A 26,303-nucleotide genomic window follows, 5' to 3' on the forward strand; every position below is an offset into this window, starting at 1 on the left:
GTAGTCGGCCCATCCCATCCATGGGAAGAAATTTCCATGGATTTCATAGTGGAGCTTCCAGAAAGTGGGGGAAACACTGTCATTTGGACACTGATTGACCTCTTCTCTAAGTAAGCCCATTTCATAGCCTGCCCTGGTCTCCCATCATCCCATAAACTAGCCAAGTTATTCTTAAAGCTCATTTACAGGCTGCATGGGGTTCCTAGGAGGATCATCTCAGATCAAGGGGTTCAATTTACAGCCAAGTTCTGGAAGGAATTTATTAGGTGAATTGGGTCCTCCCAGGGGCTTAGCTTTTCATGCGAGTACCAATGGGGTGGCAGAATGAGCTAACGCAATGATAGAAAAATACATGAGGTGCTACATCAACTACCAACAAGGATTTGCTGCCCTTCGCTGAGGTAATATACAATAATGCTGTACATACATAGTAGTACCAGGCTCACCCCATTAAAAATAGCTACATGGATGGGAGCTTGTCCCCATGCCTGAGTTCCCTTGGGAGCCACCCTCCTCAGTGACCTTAACCAAATGAGTGAATTCACTGAGGAAACCATGGGAAAATATAAAATGGGCTCTCAATGAGGCTGCCAAAATCCAGAAAGTCCAAGCTGATAAGCATCAATCCCCCAACCACCATTCCAAATTGGGGACAAGGTTTACTTCTCCACCAAGTATTTGAAGTTAAAACTGCCCTGCAAGAAGCTAGGACCAAAATTCCTAGGGCCTTTCCCTATCGTGAAAATCATTAACTCTGTTATAGTGGAGCTAAAACTCCCCCATCTAATAGGGAAAGTGCCTCTGGTTTTTCATAACAGTCTGTTAAGACCAGTAATAGAGTATCAGCTGAAGCTATAGCCCGGGTAGCCCCAAGACCAATCATAGTGCAGGGAGAAACTCATTACAAAGTAAAAAGGATTCTAGACTCTTGGATTATATAACAAAAAGTTAGTATCTAATGCAGTGGAAGGGGTATCTGCTTTCAGAAGCCACCTGGGTAAAAAGTAAGGATGTGAAAGCAGATCAGTTAACTAAAACGTTTCATGACAAATACCCTCGGAAGCCAAAAGAACCCCTTAGGGAGGGAAGGGGTGGTTGAAGGAGAACTAATCTGTTTTATGCTTGCATTTTCCAGAAATTTCTCATGCTTTAAGGAGGAAGGTCTGACTGTCAACTCTGAATCAAACTTGCCATGTACACTGGGAGGATAAGGGGGCAGGGGGAGTAAATAGACTGTCTCATAGACATAACAAAGAGTCTTCCCATGGGAATCAAGATCATCCCAACAAGTAGCAGTTGAAGGAGGAAAGGAGTGACCAAGGAGCCCGTCAACTGCTTTAATTGGATAATGTGACTTGGGAGTTTGGGGAGGGAAACAGCTACTCTTTTAATTATGCTATAACCGCAGGAAACTTCAGAGTTGGTTTTCACTAGCCGTGCCAATATGATGTATCCAATAAACATGTTCTTCCTGCCTCAGAGTTCTGATTTCCTTGGATGCGTTACTCTGAACACTGACAGGATGAGGAACAGGGTGTTGTTGCCATTACCACAACATGAGATGAAACCCATGACTTGCCTAATAAAGAGGACTGGGGTGGCATTACAGTAATCTTCCAATATTTGAGATGCAGTCACAGAGAAGAGGGCATCAACCTATTCTCCAAAGCACTTCAAGGAATGAGAAGAAGTAACAGGTAGAAGATTATTAAAGAGAGATCCAACCTAGAACTAAGAAGAAATTTCATGGCAGTGAGAACAATTAATAAGTGAAAATGCTTGCCTCCAGAAATTGTGGATGCTCTATCAATGGTGGTTTTTAAAGAGATTGGACAGCCATTTGTACAGAATAGCATAGGATCTCTGCTGAGAGTGAGTCAAAGTAGAATATTTCCAAGTGTCCTTCCAACTCTGTTACTCTGTATTGTATAAACTAAATAATTTTATTTTTGTGTCTGTGTGTGCTCTTTTCCACAGCATTCATGAAGGATTTCTGTCCAACTCATCCAGCAGTGATTTTTTAGAAGTACTTAAGAGATTAAGAGAGTTACAGTTATTTCTCTGCAGTCTAGATGAAAACGTAGAGGAAATGCTGTGTGAGGGGCTCCAACATTCAGAGTGTAAAATAGAAAAACTAAGGTGAGTGATCACTGTTTTTTTGTTAATTTGATGTACTTTCTCTTGATTGTTTGTGCTCTAGAAATATATCCAGGGAGAGACATCATTTGCCATATATACCCATATTCTGCAATTCATATCAGAATACAGTCCATACTTGTTTTTGAAGGAATAATCATAATATTTTGCCCTTTTTGCTACAGGCTTGAGGGACGGTTCCTGAAAGAATCCTTCTGTGAGTCTTTTGCCGAAATACTAAGGAAAAAAACGAGATTGAGAGAGTTGGATTTATTATCCAATGACACAAATAAGAAAGCAGTGAAAATGTTATGTGAGGGGCTCAAACATCCAAACTGTAATGTAGAAAAACTAGGGTGAGTGATCAGTTTGATATACGTTACTTTCTCTTGAGTATTTGTCTTCCAGAAATATAGACAGGGAGTGAAATCATTTGCCATATATAACCACATTCTCTTCAAATTCTACAAAACACAATCCATGCTTGCTTTTCAAGAAATAATTGTAGTATTTTGCACTTTTCCTTACAGACTTGGTGGAAAGTTTCTGACTAAATTTTTCAGCAGTCATCTTTCAGATGTATTCAGGAAACATCAAACACTGAAAGAGTTACAGTTGTTTCCCATCAACAATATTGATACAGTAGTGGAAATGCTTTGTGAAGGGCTCAAACATTCAGACTGTAAATTAGAAGTACTACGGTGAGTAAGCAGTGTTTTTTAATTTGATTTATGTTATTTCTCTTAAACGATTCTATTCTGGAAATATATCCACAGGGAAGCAATTTTAATACATTATTTAATCATATTTTCTATGGCTGCTTCAAGACTAGAGTTCATGTTTCTTTTCAAAGAAGTTATTCTAATTCAGGCTTTGTGTAGTGTCTGTCAAAGAGCCACTATAGGGATCTTGCTGAAGTATTTGGGAAAAACAGTTACTGAGAGAGTTAGGGTTGTTTGTCCATGTTAAAGATGAGAATGGGCGGGGAGGGTCAATGGAGGAGGAAAACTGGCTGTAAATGGCCTGAGGCAGGTGATTGTGGGTGAAGGAGGTGTGGCCAAGGGTCTGTGACTAAATATCCTAAACCCCAAGTATTATCAAGGGAACCAGTTGTGGGATTCAGTCCGTTCACACCGGTTCGGGAGAACTGTTAGTTAACTTTCTGAGCATTTTGGCGTACCGGCTGTTGGAAGAAATCTCCTTCCAACAGCCTTTTGTTTTTCCCACCTTAAAGGGTTAATCCTGTCAAGAAGGCAGGAAGGAGACATTCTGGTGTGCCTCTTTGTGTTGTTTCTAGCTGAATCCTGCTTATCTTTAAGTTTTTTCCAAAACTCCCTTTGACTTAAGACTTGTTACATTGTAACAGCAGTTAATGGTTCTTGGCAGTACGCCCAGATTTTCTGCAGTCTTAGCCTTAGCTTCTCTGGAGTTTTTTTCCTTTGCTGGTATTTATTAGGGGCTTGACTTTCTTAAAGGGGAAGGGTTATTTTAAGCATTTTACATTGCTTTAATAGTTCCTGGCACTGTCCTTTTGGGGTGTATTTCCAAGAGGCAGGATGCAAGCTTGGCACTCTGTCTGATTTTTTTTACTGCCTTTCTGGGGGCATGTGATCTTTCCTTAAATCTGGATGGTTTCCTTAGGATATCTTAGGATATCTTGTGAGGTGAGTGAGGTCAGCTGGTATCTTTAAGTTGTGCAAGTGGATCTAAAGATTGCTTCCCCTGGGTGGGAAAGGGTGCTTTTGTCAGTTCACTGAGCACAGGAGTTTCTTGTCTATGGGGATTCTTCAGTCAACCAGGTCATGATTATCCCAAAGGTGCTTTCTTCAAGAGGCAACTGGACTTTCTTAGTTTCCAGAAAGTCCAGTTGCCTCTTGAAAAAGCACCTTTGGGACAGGAGTCTCTTGCATTGCTTTGGGGTGGCTTGGGAGGGCAAAGACTTGAACCTGGGCCCCCTATATACTTTGTTAATTTGTCTTTTTAGCTTGGCATTTTGTAGCCCAAGTATGCCCTCTCATTTTCGGGAGAGCTTAAATGACTTCTCTACTAAAGGGTTTCACTTTATGAGCAAAAGTTGGCTGCTGATAGTTATCATTGCATTTTAACTATTTTAATTCCTCAAGGTGCTCTGGCACCCTGCCTGATTTGTGACTCTTGGTTGCAGATATTGTTGATGAAAAGGAAGGTATTCAGACAGAATGGTTTAGGTTTCCATGATGGCTGTGACTGTCATTGATCTTCAGTGTGCATTTCCCCCATTTCTAATCTAATGATTGGTATTTAGGGCAGCTTTTTGCAAGTAAACAAGCTTTTTATATTTTTGTATAGGTAATCCTTGACTGACAACAGTTCATTTAGTGATCATTCAAAGTTACAATGGCACTGAAAAAAGTGACTTATGACAGTTTTTCACACTTATGACCATTGCAGCATCACCCCGGTCACGTGATCAAAATTCAGATGGTTGACAACTGTCTCACATTTATTATGGTTGTACTCTCCCAGGGTCATGTGATCCCTTTTTGCAACCTTCTGACAAGCAAAGTCAGTGGGGAGGCCAGATTCACTTAACTTAAAAAGTGCGGTGATTCACTTAACAAATGTTGCAAGAAAAGTTGTGAAATGGGGCAAAATTCACTTAATAAATTTCTCACTCAGCAACATAAATTTTGGGCTCAATTGTGGTTGTAGGTCGAGGAGAAGCTGGGCCAGGCAAGGTCAGGACAGGACAGGCGTGACAAGGAGTGGCTGGGAGGGGAGGGGTGAGGCAAGGCCGTGTGAGGTGAGGCGCCTCTCAATGTGAGTGACGTCAAGTTGGCCATGCCCACCCAGCCACACCCTCTCAGTCAGTCATTAGGGCAGAGAAGTGGTTGTTAAATTATTTGAATCCCACCACTGAGCATAACATATACTTTCTATGCTTCTGAAAGCACACAATTATCTCTTGACCATTCCTTGTTCTTTTAATTCAAGGAAGGTTTTCCTCATAAACTGGAGGTGATCTGACAGATTTTCTTCACACCTTACTCTATAAAGTGTTCTTGTGAGAGTTACTTTGCTGCTTTCAGTCTCTCTTACATAAATTCTTTGTAAAGTAAGCCAGCATTCTCTAGCCGATGTTGGTCCATGTATATGTATTGCCTTTCTGCCAAGCACAAAATTATGTTAGCTAGTGCTTTTTCATTTTGCCTTTGCCTCTCCTCATTGAGATTTGATAGAGGATTGCTTACCACTGTCCACAAATCTACCTCGGCAGGAACATCTCCAGGTTTAGTCTCCATGAGAGATAATTTGTCTCATTAAGACAAGCCGTTTCTATGACAAATAGCATGATGCTGTCTTTACAGGCCAATTGTCCTCAGCATTCTTCAGGATCACGAAGAAACTGTTACCTCAGAGAAACTTACACTGGTGCTTCAGGGCACTTCTGGGCCCATAACCTGTCAGGGAATTGTGCAGCAGGTATCTAAATGAAGTCAGTGATGCTGACACAAACTTGTGGTTTTATATAAATAAATATATTTTACATCTATTTTTCAGCAAACAAGATAGTCAGGCAAACAGGAGCACCATGAGGTATATCACAGAACACACAGGTGGGAAAACAGGGAAATTCCCCCTTTACACCCACAGCAACCAATCACAGCTCAGATTGCCTCACACAGGAGTCAGCTCTCTTCCACCAATCAGCTATAACTGTGTGTTCTGGTTCCTGGTACAACCCCTATTTTTCCAGCTATTAAATTTGAAAATCTTGACAAGCACTGTGTGAGGGGGCCAAAGATGGAGAATGATTTATGTAGGTGAACAGAATTTTCAGTTAGAGATGTACAATTATCTCTTGATAATTGATGTCTTTTGTAAACATATCCGGGGAGACCACAAATAATGAAATTCCATCCAGGTTCTTCAAGACATATGTTCATAGTTGATTTCAAAGATCTATTTGTAATTATCCTGACCTTTCTATGTAGGATTAATGGAGAGTACTTAGAAGTACTCTGTGGGCACTCTCTGCCCTTTGGGAGACAGATTGCAAGAATTGTCACGATAAACCAGAACCTACGTAAATTGTATTTGCATGGTGACTGCATTAGTGACTACGAGACGAAGCTGCTCTGTGAGGAACTAAAACACTCAAGGCATAAGTTAAAGGAGCTATGGTAAGCATCAGTTCTGTTTGATTTCTATATTGTTCATATTTCTTAGATTTTATTATGGAGACATTTTAATTTAAATCAAATGAAGTGAAATATTTTACTTCTGATATTTTGAACATATTTTCCTTGTTAATGAGAATTTATTCACTTATTCCATGTAAGTTTTTAAATTTGCTTGTTTAAGAGAAACTTGTTATTAACTTTTTTCTTGTTTTTATTGAGAAAGGCATTGATATCTTTAATCTATTTCTTGTAGAAACATAAGATATAATAATTGAACTGCTATGGTAATAATTAAAACCTTCAGATCCAGCAGCAAAATTATCACAATTGCATCTTTTGTCTCTTAGAATTGCTGGAAAATGTGATGGCATGATATATGATGGCCTGATTGCCATGTTTTGATTTTGCTTAGTTTTGGTTTTTACTAATGTAGCACAACTCTAGGCAGCTCATTACAAAAGATGGCTAGTCATAAACCAACCAACAAACATACAGTAAGTAATGAGACTGGCACGTGTTGCTCTTCATAAAATATTAAAATATACTCTGGGCTCATTGATGCATTGAGGGGAAGCTCCCTCTAACTGGATAACCTTCTCCAACACATTGACTTGTTAGCAGGACTGTTTGGGGAGTAGTGCTGTAGTGCTCTTATAGAAGACTATTAGACTCATGTTCAAAAGTGGCACAATAAGAGCTAACATATAGGATGGAAGGATTGCAAGCTAGTATGTAGAGCAAGAAAACTTCTGGAGAGAAGATTTCAGTCCTCCAACCTTGTATCCCACTGGGTCAGTTCTGCTATTACAGTGATCAAGATCTTCAAACACTCTAACCCTGATCTTTTGAATCTTTCGTGATTGAGCTTTGTTGGGTTTGTTGAAATTAGTTTTCTACAGTCCAAAGAATAGATCTGATTAAGTTTATTTTTCACAAATCTTCTTTTCAAGATAGACATATACAGTGCATTTGAAAAGTATCCAGTCCCTCTTCACTTTTGTCCATTTTGTCATGTTGCAGTCTGATTTCAGTTTCTTTTCTCATTAAGCTATTCTCACTGCCCATAACAAGAAACTGAAAACAGATTTTTAGAAATGTGTGTAAATTAACTGAAATATCGCATTGGCATAAGTATTCAGACCCTTTACAACAACGCTTGAAATTTAGCTCAGGTGCCTCCCTTTTCTTTTGATTGTTGCTGACATATTTTTACATCTTGATTGGAGTCCACCTGTGGTTAACTAAAATGAGTGGACATGATTTGGAAAGGCACGCACCCAGTGGTGGGATTCAAATAATTTAACAACTGGTTCGCTGCCCTAATGACCAGCTGGGTAGATGTGGCTCGGTGGTATTGTGACCGTGAGGGTGTGGCCAACTCAATGTCACTCACATCGATGGGCACTTCGCCTTAGCTGTTACAATGTAATAAGGGTTAACTAGAGAGGCAGTTTAGATTAGGCTAGAAACAACACCAGAATGTTTCCTTCCTGCCTTCCTTAAAGAATTAGCCCTGTAAAGTGCAAAAAAACAAAATAAGATTTCTTCCAACAACCGGTTCTCTGAACTGCTTAGAAAGTTAACAACCAGTTATTCCGAATAGGTACAAACTGGCTGAATCCCACCACTGCACACACCTCTCTATAGAAGGCCTCACAGCTGATAATGCATACAGTAGCAGAGCAAAAGCCATGAGGTCAAAAGAACTGCCTGCAGAGCACAGCCCTCCACCAATCTGGGTTTTATGGTAGAGCGGCTAAACGGAAGCCTCTCCTCAGTGCAAAACACATGAAGCCTGCCTGGAATTTGCAAAAAAACACCCGAAGGATTCTCAGACTGAGGAACAAGATTCTCTAGTCTGATGAAACCAAAATTGAATTGTTTGGCTTCAATTCTAAATGTTATGTCTGGAGGAAACCAGGCACAGCTCATCACCTGCTCAATACCATCCCACCAGTGAAGCATGATGGTGGCAGCATCATGCTGTGGATATGCTTTTTAGCAGCAGGGACTGAAAGACTTCTCCGGATTGAGGGAAAGCTGAATGGAGCAAAGTACAAGGATATCCTCAATGAAAACCTGTTCTGCTCAGGACCTCAGATTGGGCTGAAGATTCACTTTCCAACATAACAATGATCCTAAGCAGACAGCCAAGAAAACACAGGAGTGGCTTAGGGGCAACTCTGTTCATGTCCTAGAGTGGCTCAGCCAGAAACCTGACTGGAACCCCATTGAATATCTCTGGAGGGACCTGAAAATGGCTGTCCACTGACAGTCGCCATCCAACTTGACTGAGTTTGAGAGGATTTGCAAGGAGGAATTGCAGCAAATCCCCCAATCCAGGTGTGCAAAGCTTGTTGCGTCATACCCAAAAAGACTCAAGGATGTAATTGCTGCCAAAGATGCTTCAACAAAGTACTGACTAAGATACTAATGTGATATTTCAGTTTTTTTCTTATAAATAAATTTATAGACATTTCTAAAATTCTGTTTTCACTTTGTCATTATGAGTGTTGATTCATGAGAAAAAGATGAATTTCAACAACGGTAGAATCAAGCTGCAGCATAACAAAATTGACAAAAGTGAAGAGGGTCTGAATGCTTTCTGAATGCATTGTATATACTGCAGGTAGCATATTGGATGAGCACAACACCATTCTGCTATTTAAAAAATGGCTGCCTTAAAAATAGCAGAGAAATGTGCTGATGATTGCATGAGGTCCAAATCATTTCTGTCTAATAGTTTACAAAGTGCGAGGAATTTAGAACAGAAGCGGGGGGGGGATGCCATCCTTGCCACCCCTCACCATCCATTCCACATGCAAATAACCCACCCTACCATCCAATTGAAAATGTTATGAAGGAAACACAATGTTGCAAAAGACCACAACACTTTAGCTTCTTAGCCTATGTTGTAAGTATTTACCAGTTTCTTAATCATATAATCAGATTAATCAGATAACAGATTCCTTCCTTAACATCAAACCCTTCAGTCAACACCTAGTGAATTATCACACCTTTCAGGGGAAATCACATTTCTTCCCAACAGACTTCAAATATACATTCCAGCTTATATTACTGTCCTAAACCTTTTCACTTCTGGACACCTGTATGATACGCTACTCTATTGAATAAATCATCCTTCATTTCAAAAAGTTGCCACGCTTATTTGTGACCTATCTCAGACTTGAACCCAGAACTTCCTCCTAACAAAATCATGCAGAGCAACTTGCCTTAAGTATGTGCAGGATTGGATCTAGACCGGGGTCAAACTTGCGGCCCTCGGGCCAGATGCATCATGTGAATGGGAAAAAGTCATGAAACGTCACATGACAGCAACATGACGTGGTGAGTTTGATGCTCGTGATCTAGATTTAATCATATTTAGATAAGATCACTAAATGGATAAAGTGAGTTAAGAAATTTGTAAAAGTGTGATAACTGTCTTTAGAAGAGCATTTGGAGGCTGTGCCCGGGAGGACTTTCTATCAGGTTCACCTGATCCGCCAGTTGCGTCCCTTTCTGGATCGGGACTCCTTACGCACGGTCACTCATGCCCTCGTCACCTCCCGCCTGGACTACTGTAATGCTCTCTACATGGGGCTCCCCTTGAGGAGCACCCGGAGGCTCCAACTGGTCCAAAATGAGGCCGCGCGGGTGGTTATGGGAGCGAAGTGGCATTCCCATGTAACATGTCTCCTGTGCGAGCTGCACTGGCTCCTGGCGGTCTTCCGGGTGCGCTTCAAGGTTTTGGTTGCCACCTTTAGAGTGCTCCATGGCTTAGGACCTGGGTACTTACAAGACCGCCTTCTGCCACCAGTAGCCTCTCACCGGCCAGTACGCTCCCATAGAGAGGGGCTCCTCAGGGTGCTGTCAGTCAAACAGTGTCGACTGGCGTCCCCCAGGGGGAGAGCCTTCTCTGTCGGGGCACCTGCCATTTGGAACGAGCTCCCCCCGGAGATACGGAGGATCCCGGACTTACGCACTTTCTGCTATGCCCTCAAGACCTTCTTATTTCAACAGGCTGGCCTGGCCTAACTTCCCTTTTAAATTGTTTAATTTTAAATTTGTTTTAAAACAATAGGGGTGTTTTAATTTGTATGGGCCAAATTATTTAATGTATTTTTACATGGTTTTTTAAAGTTTGTATTATGTGTGTTTTATTTTTGGCTGTTCACCGCCCTGAGTCCTTCGGGAGTAGGGCGGTATAAAAATCCAAAACAATAAACAATTAAATCCATTTGGTACAGAGTCATCTTTACCAAATATCACAGATAATATCATCAGTGCTTGGCATATTCTGTTCATGCTCCTGTCCAAACATCTTTGGTTGTGGAATTGGGTCTTCTAATAGCCAGACTTGGACTTTGCTTCAGACTCTTACAAACCCCAAATATTGAACAGATTGGGGAAGCCTGGAAGCAATTTTAATTAAGCCAAGACAAAGTAAGGATCTCTCATTCATTCTCTTTGAAAGAAAAACATGTTTGATGTAGCTCTGCCTGATCCAGAACAAGTCAATCTCAATTTTTTGAATTGGAGAGTAAGAGTAAGAAATAACTGTAAGTCTAAAATATAAAATTCAATTCAGGTAAATAGATAACATTGCAAATATATATATAAAAACCCTTCCAGCACCACATAATGTATATAAAATGCCTATATCAAAACAGTAACGTTACTGGGTCACTATTCCATTTTTATTTTTAAATTTGATGACATCACTTTTAAACTCCTATTTTCTTTCATACTTTTTTACCTTCTTGGTTTGTCCTAAAAGTTTATTATAGAGCCTTAAACCAAAGTATTCATTGAAGTCTTCTAGTAGTCAACTTTTTCTCTTGAATCAAAGTGAGCCCTTGAATAAATCCATCACTGGCTGCTCCATTCAGTATGGCCCTTTCAACTTATCCATTGTTGGCCACCCAGTACCATCATGGACAGAAGATTAAATCATGGAAATATTTTCTTGGCTATTGCTTGGAAGGATCAACTGAGAACCAGGTTGGATAAATTAGGGAGGGGGAGGGGCAATACTCACATTGAGAGATGTAATAAAAATATGAGAAAATTATGATTTTCGCCTGATTTCTGGGGAAATCATGCAGAGCACTTGAGTAATATGGGGACACCAAGGAAGAAAGAAGAAATAATTCTTTTCCTAAAATGGATTTTATAGGGATAGCAAATTCTTCTATTGACAATTAAAATATAGGTTTTTTTTGAACCAGATAAGACTTAGAATGAGTGTGACCAAATAAACCTTGGAATTATTTTGGCTACATCAGATTATATTTGGAGGTTTGGGTCTGCCTTCAAAGATGGTCAGATGGGTCCCTGTTCAGTCTGACAGAGATATTACTGTGGATTTATCTTTTGTTGGGGGATTAAAATAAGATTTTCTTTTTCATTATAGGTCGAATGGAAAATATATTATACAGAATGGAGAATGGGTGAACATGGACCATAGGACTAGAGCCCCCCGTGCAAATGTTTTTTCTTCATGCTTGCCTATTTCTTTTGTGGCTCGCCGGCGGCCAGTGGAGCTGGCAGAAGAGTTGGACAGTGAGGAGCTTGGGGAGGAATTTTGGCCAGTCCTGGGGGGCTGGTGAAACCTCGGACGAGAGCTCTGTGTTAGAGGCAGAGTGAGAGCGAGACAGCAGCAAGGCAGAGGAACAGTTGGAGCGCATGCACAGAGCTACCAGAAGACAAGGACAACTAAGAAAGCAGAGTCTACTCAGGAGAAGAGCCACACTTTGGAAGTGATTGGTCCCTCCCATAGGAAACAAAAAAGGAGCAAACAGGGAGTGGGCTTTTGCAGGAAACAATTCGTTGGTTCAGTGGTTTCAAGAGTGGAAAGTTCTGTTAATGACTCTAAGAGACTCTGTGCCAAGTTTTGCTTTGCCCTGCGTTTGGACATTAGTTATCTGGCAGCTTCCCAAGCGAGATAAAGTGTGTTGATAAATATTCCTCTGAAAGACTGTTTGCCAAGCCGTGCTGACTGTGAATGAAAGGAATTCAGTCGTGTAAATAAAGGATTTTGGACTCTGCTTCTTGCTTTCTAAGACAGCCTAGGTCAGATCTATTTTTATTTCTATTAAGAATATGGTCAGGAAGAGTTGGAACTTAATATATTTTAAGTGAAATTCTAAATAACTTTCTTTCAGCAACTATAATCTGAACTGTGGACTTTTCTCCCTTTGCAACTGAAAAATGGTACAAGAATGTAAGCATATAAACTTTTTCATGGAAATGTGGACAATACATCATTTTGTTTACATTGTGAGATCTCCTCCTTTGAAATCTGAAAAAGGGAAGGAAATCTTGCTTGCTTGCTTGCTTGATTATATGCCATTAATAACTATTAATGACCACATAGATTGAAACTATTTTGTTTTCAACCAAAGAGAATATTTATAGCTCAGGGTTGAACTGTGGTGTCCTTGTGATCTCTGTGGTTGATTGTTTACTTCCAGATGTTTCGACTTCTAGCACTGAAGATGCTACCTAGTTAGGTAATGAAATGTCTGCAAAAAAAAGAAGAAGAAAAGAAACAAGTTCAAGGACCAATAAAGTAACAAGTTCTATTTTAAGAGAATATAGAAAGAGAAGTATGATGCAGCTTTGAAAGTTAGTGTTATCATTATTGTGCTTATGTAATAATCTCTTTCAATCTCATTCTCTTTTGTTTTTGCTCTCTACAAACCCATCCATCCATCAGGATTTGTAGCAGTTGTATTTCTTACTTTTGTGGTGTACTGCAACATTATTTTCTTTTATTTCCATTTCTATGGTTTTACTCTCAGAGGATTTCTGAAATTCCAGTTAAAAAGCTGGTGTCAACACAGGTCTGACATAAATAAAACATTTAGAAGGACATTTATGCCATGGTTGTTGATACAAGATTTCAAAATAGAGAAAGCCAAATGAGCAAAGGGTCAAATAATGGAGTGAAGTTTAGGAGTAAGAATTCAATGTTGGTAAGCAGTCTTCTGTCAGTGGAAATCCAAAGGGAAAACTAGTGAAATTTGGGAGGAAACATTAATAGCTAAGCAGCCATTCAGATAACGTGACAGTATACTTATGTCAGAAAGGGCTGAGCTGCATGGCCAGATATCCTAGTCAGGTGTTAGAAGCCCAACCAGAAAAGAGGATGAGATAGCTACATCAATAGCACTTAGATTTATGTAATGTTCCATAGTGCTTTATAGCAGTCTGAGCAATTTACAAATGTCAATGTCACTGCGTTTTTGTATTTACCAGATGAGCTCATATTTTTGGACTCTAAGACTTTCCATAGCTTGCCAAGTCCTTATCTCTGATTCACTACGCATGTCCGCATTCCTTCACTTTCTTTCTACTAACTTTCTTTGTTCTCCTGCCAAGAGGTCCAGCTGCAGAGAGGTGGCCAGCAGGAATGTTGCCAAAATGTAATTATTTTAGAAAGTGAGATGTTTTATTTTCTTTATAACAAATAAATGAGTTTTTCTTAGAAAAAAATATCTTCGGGGTTTATTTTCTTGAAAAAGTATGCTTCAAGGGAAAAGTCTTGATCCACGTCTCTAAATCAAGGTGCGATTACCCAAAAGAAGAATGGGATTAATTAGCACCCTGACAGTCAACGTATTGCTCTCAACAATCTGTGTCCTTATTTTACCAACCATAGAAGGATGGATGCCTGAATCAACCTTGAGCCAGGCTGGATTGAACTCCTGTCTGAGGGCTGAATTAGCCTGTATTACTGCATTCTAACTACTGCGCCACCAGGGGTCCTAGTATGAGATTATCCTACACCTTCCTGCTTCAAGATGAAAAAAGTCCCTTCTGGCTTCTTCCAGCTCTAGAAGTGCTTCCCAGTTTGCTTCTTCAGGTACCCAGTGAGTCTAGTGGCAGGGATGGTCCCTCTTCCAGGTTAATGATTGCTGCGTGGCCATTTTGGGCCTGGACCATTTAACCTTTAATTTACTTTCACTTTTTCATTCCTCCCCCCTCCGCACTTATTTCCCCCACAAGTTCCCCGATGAAGTAGTGGAACTGCTACAGTCCTTTCTCTGAACACTTGAGAGTTGTTGTTTTCTTCCTCACATGGGAGGTATGATGGATTCTGGCTTTTGATACTTAGACTCTTCTTTTTTGTTCCCTCTTCTTTCAGTGGTTAGGTCTTCTTTCAATTTTCCCCATAGAAGAATATAAATAAAAAGAAAAAAATGGGCCTGTTAGACAGGCAAAGGCAACCCACAGGAAGGGCTATGACCTCATAGACGACCCTCACTCTGTCAAGGACCTTGGAGGACTCATCTCAAATGATCTAAGTGCCAGAGCTCACTGCAACAACATTGCCAAAAAGGCATTAAGAGTTGTTAACCTAATCTTGTGAAACTTCTTCTCTGGTAATATTGTACTGCAAACTAGGGCATACGAAACCTTTGCTAGACCAATTCTCGAATACAGCTCATCTGCCTAGAACCCTTACTATATATCCAGGGGTGGGTTCTAACATTTTTTACTTAACAGTTCTGTGGGTTTATTTTGTGGGTGTGGTTTGATGGTCATGTGACAATTCTTTAGGATTTAGCAGAGGTACTGGTCTACCAGGCTTTTAGCTGCTTGCAGAACTGTACTGGTCCACCCATTTGTTCTTGGAGCGTTCCGGTCTACTCATTTGTTTTTGGAGCGTCCTAGTCTACCTATTTGTTTCTGGAGGCACAGGTCTACCCATTTGTTTTTCGAGCGCACTGGTCTACCACCACACTGCCTTTTAACACTGATCAGCTGTAGGGCTATCAGGTCTTCAGCTGCAGGTCTGGCTCAGTAAGAAAGGAAAACGCTACGAACAGGTCTCGTGTGTTGGAAACGCTTTTACTTCAATCGAGTCTCAGCAACAGCAGTAGCAAACCTGACAATTGATGCGGCAATACACAAAGTCGGCGTTGGGAGCGGCTGCCTTCCAACGCCGTTTAAATACATGCACCTCCAATTACAGTTGATTGCATGCCCTTCTGGGTCGCCGTGGCTTCTGCCCATGCGCGCATTATCAATTTCATCATCCTAGCAGAACGGAAGGGCGGCACAACTAAACCCTGCAACCCGACCGCAGCGTGACCGACCACCTATCGTTATGTTAAACACCCCCACCACCAATGTGAACAGCATACCCAAACCAACCCCTCCCCCATGCCGCTGGAGTCAGGTATGATATATACATCAGGATCCAAAGTTGCTACAGGATCCACGGTCGTTACTAGAGCTCCGGGTGTTGAGGGGATCTCGATAGGCGGCTCCCCCTACCAGGGATTCTCCTGGAAGACAGAAACATATATGTTACTACCACATTATGGTTCTATACATACACCCCAAGGCCCAGGTTTTTGTGGGTATTTCTTATAGAATCGTTTAAGCAATTGGTTGGCTTTTAGGTTTGTAGCAGTAACCCAGGAAGATTCTTCAAATGGGTACCCTTTCCACCTGACCAAATACCTCAGTTTTCCCCTACTGATTCTGGAGTCTAACACTTCCTCTATCTCATAGTGGTCCCCGTCCACCGGCCCTGGTTTATCCAGTTGTTCCCGAACCACCTCTACTGGTTTTAACAAGCTACTATGAAACACAGGGTGAACCTTACCCAGTAATGGTGGTAATTTCAGTTCCACCGTAACCGGATTAATCACTTTCACAATAGAAAAGGGTCCAAGGTATTTGGGGCTCAATTTACGACTAGGTGTTCGTAACTTCAGGTATTTTGTAGACAAATAGACTTGGTCTCCAACCATGAACGGTTTGTGGTCTGCTCTTTTCTTGTTTGCTTGGAACTTATATGTTCTGGTCACTTTATCTAACGCCTCTTTTATTTGGGGCCATGTTCTCCTGATGCATGTAGCCCAAGCGTCAGGGGACATATTTTCTTGGTTATGGGATTCTAATTCAGGGATTGCGATAAATTCTTTACCTGAAACGACTTGAAAAGGTGTGACTCCTGTACTCCCGTGGACAGCGTTATTATACGCTATTTCTGCAAAAGGGAGTAATTCTGCCCAATCTGATTGCTGATATGTTACATAGCAACGTAAGTATCTTTCTATCATAGCATTTGTTCTTTCTGCTGCTCCATTGGTACTAGGATGGAAGCCCGAACTTAATCCCTGTGACGACCCTATCATCTTAACGAAATTGCGCCAGAACTTTGAAGTAAACTGAACACCTCTGTCTGAGATGATACATCGAGGTGCCCCATGTAATCGATATATGTGCCATATGAACATTTTCGATAATTTTCGGGCAGATGGTAAACCATGACACGGGATGAAATGGGCTTGCTTGGAAAAAAGATCAATTACAGTCCATATTACGGTGTTACTGTTGCTCTCCGGGAGGTCTACGATAAAGTCCATGGCGATCTCCCAGGGTCTGCTCGGTTCCGCCACAGATTGTAAAAGGCTGAGGGGTTTCCCTGGCCAGGGTTTAGCCATTGCACACACCTTGCAGCTTATTACATAATCCTCTATCTCTTTCCTCATGCGCGGCCACCAAAATTGGTGTCTTACTAGGTGTAATGTTTTTAGGAAGCTGAAATGGCCCGCTACCTTGGTATCATGACACCTATGAAGCACAGAATGTCGCAGAGAGGTAGGGACATGCAATTTGGTGCCCACCCAGGCGAGTCCATCCTGGTGAGTTACATCAGCCACATGTTCCTTGACCCAGGGGTCTTCAGCCAATGCACGACGTAAATCACTATCCCACGATGATGACTCAGTGTGCGACATCAGAGTTACTTGCTGGTTTTCGGGGATCATTGCTTGCACAACGTCCTCCCTCTTGCTATCAAATTGCAGTAGTCGTGATAGTGCATCTGCCAGGAAATTCTTTCCTCCTGGAACGTAAATTGAACCTCTGGAAATATTGCGCCCAATGGACTTGTTTAGGCGACAATTGTCTGGGATTCTGGAGTGCTTCCAAGTTTTTGTGGTCTGTCCATACTTTGAACTTAGTACCACTTCCCTCTAACAAGTGCCGCCAGGTAAGCAAAGCCCACCGCACTGCGAAGGCTTCCTTCTCCCAAATAGCCCAACGTGTTTCCATGATGGATAATTTGTGGGACGTATATGCGCACAGTTGTAACTCCCCCCCCCTGCGAGTCTCTGCAACAACACAGCAGCGACAGCGACATCGCTCGCGTCTGCTTGTACAACAAATGGTAACGCTGGATCGGGATGCTGTAGTATTGGTGCTTCAGAAAACAGGGTTTTCAATTGTTCAAAGGCTTTTTGACAAGTTGGAGTCCACAGTAACACTTATCCTGGCCACGCTTTCACCCCGGAACCTTTTGTGCAGAGCAAATCAGTTAAAGGGAGAGCTATTTGGGCAAATGTCAGAATGAATTGCCGATAAAAGTTTGCAAAACCAAGGAACCTTTGTAATTGCTTCCGTGTTGTAGGTGCCTGCCATTCCAGTACTGTATTCACTTTTTTAGGATCCATTTCCATCCCATCCCCTGAAATGTGGTATCCCAAATAGTCCAGTCTCGTGCAATGAAATTCGCACTTTGATAGTTTAACAAATAGTTTTGCTCAAAATAATTTCAACAATACCTGTTGCACCATTTCTGTGTGTTCTTCCATCGTCTTGGTGTAGATTAGGATATCGTCCAGATACACCAGGACACCTCAATATAAGTGTTCATGCAATACCTCGTTTATTACTTGCATGAAAACGGCTGGAGCACCCTGCAAGCCAAACGGCATTACCCGGAACTTGTAACTACCTAAGGGGCAGTTGAACGTGGTCTTCCACTCGTCACCTGGCTTTATACATACCCTATAATAAGCCTCCCGTAAATCCAATTTAGTGAATATTCTCCCGGTTGACAAGGTTGCCAGGAGGTCTTTCATTAAAGGAATGGGGTATAAATGTTTGACACATACAGCATTTAACCCCTGAAGTCCACACATAATCTTAGTTTAGTTTAGTTTAGTTTATTTGATTTGTATACCGCCCTACTCCCGAAGGACTCAGGGCGGTGAACAGCCAAGCAATAAAATACATAAATACACAAAATTTAAAAACCAGATAAAATCAAATTAAATCATTTTGCCCCAGACAGATTAAAACACCCCAATAATTTAAAAACAGATTAAAATTTACATATTAAAAGAGGGAGGAGATTAGGCCAAGCCCGCTTGATGGAATAAAAAGGTCTTCACAGCGCGGCGGAAGGTGTTCAGATCCGGGATCCTCCGTATCTCTGGGGGGAGCTCATTCCAGACGGTAGGTGCCCCCACAGAGAAGGCTCTCCCCCTAGGGGCCGCCAGCCGACACTGTTTGGCTGACGGCACCTGGAGGAGTCCCTCTCTATGAGAGCTTACTAGCCGGTGGGAGGCTATTGGTGGTAGTAGGCGGTCCCGTAGATAACCAGGTCGTAAGCCATGGCGCGCTTTAAAGGTGGTAACCAAAACCTTGAAGCGAACCCGGAAGACCACCGGGAGCCAGTGCAGCTTGCACAGGAGAGGTGTCACATGGGAGCACCATGACGCTCCCATTACCACCCGCGCGGCCACACTCTGTGCCAGTTGGAGCCTCCGGGTGCTCCTCAAGGGGAGCCCCATGTAGAGAGCATTACAATAGTCCAGGCGGGAGGTGATGAGGGCATGAGTGGCCGTGCGTAATAAGTCCCGATCCAGAAAGGATCGGGACTAATCTTAACCCTCCATCTTTCTTTTCCCGGAACAAAACAGGAGCGGCCATGTGTGATCTGCTGGGCTGGATGAAACCCTTAGCCAGGTTCTTATCAATATAGCGTCTAAGCTCCTCCAATTCTGGTTTAGTCATGGCGTACATGCGTGGCTTTGGCAACTTGACATCTGGTTGCAGTTCTATAGCACAGTCGGTTGCCCTATGCGGGGGCAACACCTCACACTCCTCTTCGTTAAACACAGCCGCTAGATCTTTGTACACGTCAGGGTAACCCGTCTGTGGCAGGTCGGCCAGAGTTCCCCCCTGTGCCCGCGCCTGCGCAGTCTGGTCCTCCAGTTCTGGCTCCGGGCCTACACTTAACCACAGTTTCCGGAAACCCCCCTCCCACCAGATATTTGGCCGCCATTTGTCCAACCACGCCAACCCCAGTATGACGGGTTTGACCATACTGTCAACCACTATAAAACGGATTTTTTCCCAATGTTCCCCAATTTCCAACCGCACCAATTCGGTTACTTGTGTCGCGGGCTTCCCACCCAACAGAGAGCCATCCATCTGTTCGAAACGGATAGGGGCTTGGAGCCTCGCTGTCTGCAACCCCAACTTAACAGCAACAGACCCCAGGATAAGACACTGAGTACACCCCGAGTCTATTAGGGCATCCTGCTGGATTGCTTTTGCAGTCTGAAGATGTTTCCCAGTTCAGGGTAACCGGGATAACAAAAGGACATACTGGGTTGCTTACCATAGGATCAGCTGGTGCTTCGCCATCACTGCTGTCTGATGCTACTGGACCGCTGCCTTGACCAAGAGGAGCTTCCGGTTCTACTTTCATCCCTCATGTACCCCTTGACGCCGTGGGCGTGGGTGTTCTGGACCACTCGGACGAAGATCGAGCCCGCTCACGTCCTCTCCCAGGTGACGAAGGAACCCAGGCAGTGGCAGCCAGAAGAGGAGGCACGGGACAGTCAGCGGCCCGGTGGCCCAGTTGGTTGCATCGGAAACAATGGATTGAACCCCTCCCCATAGGAACAAGAGAGCGAGGCGGGGAGGAAGTCACCCCCCCTGGGCTCGGTGGTTTCTCTACACTTTGCCGAAGTGGAAAGGGAATACTACTCACTCCCCATGTACGAAACTCTCGTAAGCCTACGTCTAAATCCACTGCTGCACTGAACCACTCCAATAGCTTAGGCGGCAGCCCTGAGTACACACATGCTTGTCCCAGTTCTCTATCTAACCCCAGTCGGAATTGATGTATTAATAGACATTCGGGCCATGTATGCAGGCGACCAGCCACTGTATGAAATTCTTTGACATACTGTCTAGCGGGTCTGCCCCCCTGCTTTAGAGCTACCAACTCGCCTTCAAGCAGCTGTGTTCTTGACTGGTCTTCAAGACGGCAGCGCAATGCTTCTAGGAACAGTCCTACATTCGCTAATTCTTTTGCATGGTCGCTGTGCAAATCAGCGACCCAATCTGCCACTTCACCCATTAAGACAGTAGTGATAACGACCACCATGGCCCACTGCGACAGATAAAGGCGACCGTACAGGTCCATATAACTGAGTATCTGACTCAGAAGCAAAGATACCCTGTCTGCACTCCCGTCAAAAGTGGCCTGTATAGGGGAAGGGACCCCGATATGTTGTTGGTGTTGGCCTATACCAGGTACCCACATAGGAGCCAGGCCCACCGGCCGAGAGTCTTGAGCGACTCCGCCACCTCCCCGTTGTTGACTAGGATGACCCCGTGCAGCGACCTGGCCTACTTGCAGTGAGCCATGTCGCCTTGGGGCATCCTGGTCCTGGTCCCCTCCACGCGGAACCTCCCCCAGTGTGGAAGGTGTAGGGCCGGAGGCTGGGGAGGGGTCGCGCCATCCGGGTCTATACACCCCCTTGTCGATACGGAGCTTTGGACTCGCTAAATGGAAACGGGTTCCAGTGCTGCTCCAGGTTTCCCCTTGACTTTGCCAAATGTCCTGGCCCGGTGCCCATGGCTGCCAGGAGGGAGCATCCCGGAAACTAGCCTCTCCAAACTTCTCCCGTAAAATGTCTAGAATGGAGGCTCCCAACCCCATGGAGTAGCTCCAGTCACAGTCCTTGTCCTCCATCCATCTTCTTTCCCTCCACCCTTGGAAGGACGTCTCTCCCAGCTGAAGCAACAGCTGCTTTGGGCCGGTAATAGCAGAGTTCTGCCACCACTCCCCCACATCGGTTTTCAGCCCGCTGGAACTACAGTCCTTGGCATCGAGGGGAGTGCCCTCCCCCTGCTGTGACGGTCTTTCCTTGGGGCGCACCACCGGCAGCACCACCTCCTCCAGTACCTGGATGCCTGGCATCGTCTCCACCACGGTATCCTCCGCTGCCTCCTCAGTCGCCGGTGAACCAGCCACCGTGCCTTCCGCCATATCAAACACGGCACTGGCAGGTCAAACCAACGAAGAGAAAACAAACACCGACTTTCTATCAGGTCTTCAGCTGCGGGTCCGGCTCGGGAAGAAAGGAAAACACTACGAACAGGTCTCGTGTGTTGGAAACGCTTTTACTTCAATCGAGTCTCAGCAACAGCAGTAGCAAGCCTGACAATTGATGCGGCAATACACAAAGTCGGCGTTGGGAGTGGCTGCCTTCCAACACCGTTTAAATACACACGCCTCCAATTACAGCTGATTGCACGCCCTTCTGGGTCACTGTGGCTTCTGCCCATGCGCGCATTATCAATTTCATCATCCTAGCAGAACGGAAGGGCGGCACAACTAAACCCTGCAACCCGACCGCAGCGTGACCAACCGCCTATCGTTATGTTAAACACCCCCACCACCAATGTGAACAACATACCCAAACCAACCCCCCCCCCATGCCGCTGGAGTCAGGTATGATATATACACAGGATCCAAAGTTGCTACAGGATCCACGGTCGTTACTAGAGCTCCGGGTGTCGAGGGGATCTCGACAAGGGCAGCCCTTGAAGCCCCATGGCAAGAGTTTAAACAGTTTTCTTCCTTCCAGCCAATCAGCTGGGACTCAGAAGCAGCTAATAGATTAGGTGCAGGGCCAAATAAAAGGTAAAGATAACGGGGGTGGGGGGGCAGCTCCCAAACAAAGAGAATCGGTTTGGTGATGTCATATCGTCACCGCTACCGGCTCGGCAGAACCGGGCCGAACCGGGAGGAATCCACCACTGTGTATATCGGACATAAATACAATTGAGTGAGTCCAGAGATATTTCACGAGAATAGTCCTCCACTCCTTTGCTCATAACAGAATACCTTATGCCATTAGACTTGAAATTTTGGGCTTAGACAACTTAGAACTACGCTCCCTAAGCGAAGTACACAAAATTATCTGCTACAAAGTCCTACCTGTCAATGACTACTTCAGCTTCAACCACAATAATACACGAGCACATAATAGATACAAACTTAAGTTAAACCGCTCCAAACTCGATTGCAGAAAATACAACTTCAGCAACAGAGTAGTCAATGCCTGGAATGCACTACCTGACTCTGTGGTTACATCCACAAACCCCCATAACTTTAACCTTAGACTGTCTACTGTTGACTTTACCCCATTCCTAAGAGGTCTGTAAGGTACCTACGCTCCCTGTCCTACTCTCCCCATTTATTTGTATATATTTCCTGTATTCATAATATGTTTATACTTATATCTGTTATACATGTTCGACAAATAAAATAAAATAAAAATAAAAATAAGGGCAGCCCTCATCTGCCCACCCACAGCAAGACCAAAAAGAGGAGCCCCAGAATTGGGAGGGCACAGCAGAAGAAGGATTGGCCAGTAGGGGCCCAGCTATCTCACAGCCCAGACGGAGCACATGGCTAGTCACTGCTGGAACATCACAGTCTAAACAAAGCCTCCTTAAACTGGCCATAGAGTCTACCTTGCATCAATATCAGACAAGTACAGCTTAATGCAATGTTGAATTAGTCTTTCAATTTAACTTTTTTCTCTTGGGACCCCTTCCCAACTTTTAAACATTAGGGAGGATCCCAAAAGAGCTTTTGTTTGTATGGCTTATATTGATTAAATGAAAAATTAAAACTGACATATTCGTTGCCACTATTATTTCTCATAATTTTTTATTGGGTTTTAATATTGTATTATTAGGTTTGATTTCACAGACACCTGAGAAGGTCTTCTATCTGGGTGATAAAAGAAAATGAGATTATAATTCTTTTGAAGATTGTATTATTAAATCTTCTATTCCTACATACTGAGCTTGCCCTGCATATGTTATAGCTGCAAGGACACTCTAGAGATGATATTGGAAAGCATAGGCAGCTCTTTCAGGTAGTTCTCGCTTAATGTCGTACAATCATTCAGTGATTGGTCAGTATTACATTAGCACTGAATGAGGGTAATTATGATGCAGAATAGGAATAAAACTAGTGCAATGCAACATCTTCAGTGTTTTAGTGTTAATATTTTTATTTGGTATGTACTATTGCAATGCTAATGCATAGTGCTGGTCTGAATTCCACTGATAACACAGCAAAATATTCAGCTACACAAAACTTCTTGTCACTGAATGTTCAGTGTTCAATGCACTCATTGCTGACATAATAGTTGGCAGGACTAGAGTTCCAGGCATCCAGGGAGCTTTCTCCTGCTTCATCCTGGCTGCTTGTCCCAGAATCAAATGGGAGGACAAATTTTAAGTGCTGGCAGCAAAGAGCTGTGGATAACAACAACATCCAGGAGTAGACAAATGGGCCGATAGTTGAAAAATGTCACCCCCAAAATAAGAGCTGCAAAAAACTTTTGGCCAGAAAACCTGCTTATTGGAAAACCAATAGTTTCTTATATCAAACAGACTCCAATGAGATGATCGATGCTTCTTAGCAGAAAACTGGTAAAAGGACCAAACCAAACCCACTGAAGGAAATCTCACCAAGTTCACAAATTAATGTTCACCAAGATTCTAATGCAAGCTATGGCAAATGGTACCACATACACAGAAAGAGGAAGAGCTTCAGAAAGGACTTGACAGAAACATTGAAGTTAGGCAAACATTTCTCCCACAGAGCTGACGGGGTGGGGGGGGAGGGGAACCTTTTTTTAGAGCAGCAAGGGTCCCCTCAGGAGGAGAGCTTTATCTGCCCTTTAGCCTCCTCCAGGTCCTTGGCCTCCTCCATCTCTTTCAAAGAGGAGAAAAAGAATCTGCACATGGCCAGAAACCCTTTTCTGTTATTACAACACTGTAGGAGGTTGAGAAAGAATTAGAAAAAGTGTGGAAGACATTAAGTGAAGCAGCCGGTGCGTATCTTCATTTCAACCTTTGTTTAAAGGCATCTTTTCAAGGCTTTTACAGCTCTCTTGTTTGATATTCATTTAGCAGAACTGCTGTGAAACGTTTCCTATCTTTTGAAGCAGCTACTTCAGGACACGACAGAGCAAACACAACTCACAGAATAAACTACAACGAGGAAGGGAGAGCCACTGTTGAAAATGAAAGCACTTTTATCTGAGGCCTATGAAGGGCAAAGCTTTATCTATCTGTTTACAAATTCAGGACGAATTTACTTTCAGACTCCATTTTTTGCCACAAAAAGGTAAGGTTGCCATCCTAAGTGTTTAAATATAGGAGGGTTGGATTTCGTGTAACATGTGTGTGTGTGTGTGTGTGTGTGGTAGACTATTTGGGCAGTCATTGCTTTGCAAAAATATAAGGCCTTTGAGGAAAACTTTTCAGCATAATTTGTGCAGGGAGGAAACGTCTCCAGGAAAGGAGGAGGCCCTTCATCTGAGCTTGGAATGGGGCTGGCAATAGAGGGACCCTTATTTCCACCATCAGTCTATAAGCATAGAGAGATTTTTTCCCCTAAGTTTTGCTTGGAGGTCATCAAGATCTGGCTCCTCATATAGGGTGTATACCTGATACCAGGATGAAATTCCTATGATTTCATGTTTACAAACTTTCCTGGCTTTCCAGTCTGCTGAAATGCTGTGTAGAGCTCAACCTGTCTGTGCTTTTAATGTTTAATCACATGCTTCAGCAGAAGAGGTGAAATCTGGGGCATTAGTACAGCAGAAAATGTGTCCCTACCTGGCAAAAGCTGATCTGGCCCTCAAGTGCCCTCTGGGAAAGAAGGAAAAAGGTCTTATGTGCCAGGCGTGCAAGGCACTATGAGCCAGATGCAGAGGGTGGGAACCCCAGCCTGGTTCGATCTGTGGGGCTTCTGTTTGTTTTTGAGCAGCCTTTGAAGTTCTTTCAGTCCTAACCTTAGCAGACAAATGGAGATCAGGAAGGGCGGTGGCTAGGTTATGGCCAAGGCTAATGGGTGAAGTGAATGGAAAGGGTAACATAGATCATGCCAAATGTGATATGGAAGTCACTGTCAGATCTCGTCTGTTGAGTCTGAGCCTGCCTAACAAAGTACAGCATGTTCGAGCTGCCAAGTTGGGAAAGTGGCTGGGGGTGGTGGTGGTTGAAGTCACTGCCCACATCATTTAGCCTCAAGAGAAAGTTGTAGGGAAGGAGAGAGGTTTGTCTTGTCCGCTGCTCCTGATTGTGGTCTTGGAGAACAAAGGGAGGAACTGGTGTGGATTGGAGTTTGTTGTGGTCCATCACAGGCTCTCATTGGAGTCTCTGCAAGAAGAGTTGGAAAAAGAGAATGCTAGAAGTTTGGATCTGCTATCAGAGCGAGGCTATCCTCTGCCTATCCTGACCTCCTTGGCAGTATCGGGGGGGTGGGGGGATGTCAGTGGGGATTGTGAACTGGTTTCTCATTGAATACAAGCAAGACTTTAAAAAAAGGCCAAACCCCAAAATATTTCTAAAGGGTTTTCAAGGCTCCCCCTCCCATTGCAATTCAGAGTCTATTTTAGTTTGCAAGTAAACATCTATGTTACATTTTGCAAGAACTAATCAAGACTACTACTTTCTGGAAATATAGAGTCAGGGTACAACAATTTCTTTATTAAAAATGAGGGATGAAATCCAGCAGGTTCTGACAAGTTCTGGAGAACCGGTAGAGGAAATTTTGAGCAGTTTGGAGAACCGGCAAATACCACCTTTGGCTGGCCCCAGAAGAGGGTGGGAATGGAGATTTTGCAATATCCTTCCCCCAGGAGTGGGGAGGGAATGGGGGATTTTGCAGTATCTTTCCCCTGCCATGCCCACCAAGCCACACCCACAGAACCGGTAGTAAAAAAAATTGGATTTCACCACTGTTAAAAATGTATGGCTGAAATCCATCTCTTTCTGAATGAGAACCTGTTCAAAAAAACAAAAGGTCAGTTTGCATTTGGTTTTATAGTTTCATTTGTTTAAGCTTCCGGTGTTTTTTTTTTT

General features: G+C 43.3%; 2 protein-coding genes across 5 annotated transcripts in view; both read left to right on the forward strand.

Moving 5' to 3' along the window:
* LOC117658046 (NACHT, LRR and PYD domains-containing protein 12-like) overlaps positions 1 to 13,799 on the forward strand; it is a 74,176-nt gene extending 60,377 nt beyond the window's left edge. For all 3 annotated transcript variants that reach the window (XM_087881375.1, XM_087881391.1, XM_087881383.1), the window contains 5 exons: positions 1,978 to 2,139; positions 2,322 to 2,492; positions 2,667 to 2,837; positions 6,111 to 6,299; positions 11,716 to 13,799. In XM_087881375.1, the coding sequence (XP_087737501.1) occupies positions 1,978 to 2,139; positions 2,322 to 2,492; positions 2,667 to 2,837; positions 6,111 to 6,299; positions 11,716 to 11,911 (889 nt within the window). In that variant the 3' untranslated portion in view covers positions 11,912 to 13,799. The remainder of the gene's footprint in view (positions 1 to 1,977; positions 2,140 to 2,321; positions 2,493 to 2,666; positions 2,838 to 6,110; positions 6,300 to 11,715) is intronic.
* A 10,573-nt stretch (positions 13,800 to 24,372) lies between these two features.
* The window catches only part of NLRP6 (NLR family pyrin domain containing 6), a 42,239-nt gene continuing 40,308 nt past the window's right edge, over positions 24,373 to 26,303 (forward strand). For both annotated transcript variants that reach the window (XM_034420123.3, XM_060687775.2), the window contains exon 1: positions 24,373 to 24,561. The gene's annotated coding sequence lies outside the window, so the exon portion shown is untranslated. The remainder of the gene's footprint in view (positions 24,562 to 26,303) is intronic.

The sequence above is a fragment of the Pantherophis guttatus genome, chromosome 1 (assembly GCF_059756535.1).
Source record: "Pantherophis guttatus breed Tessera chromosome 1, ASM5975653v1, whole genome shotgun sequence".
Lineage (NCBI taxonomy): Eukaryota > Metazoa > Chordata > Lepidosauria > Squamata > Colubridae > Pantherophis > Pantherophis guttatus.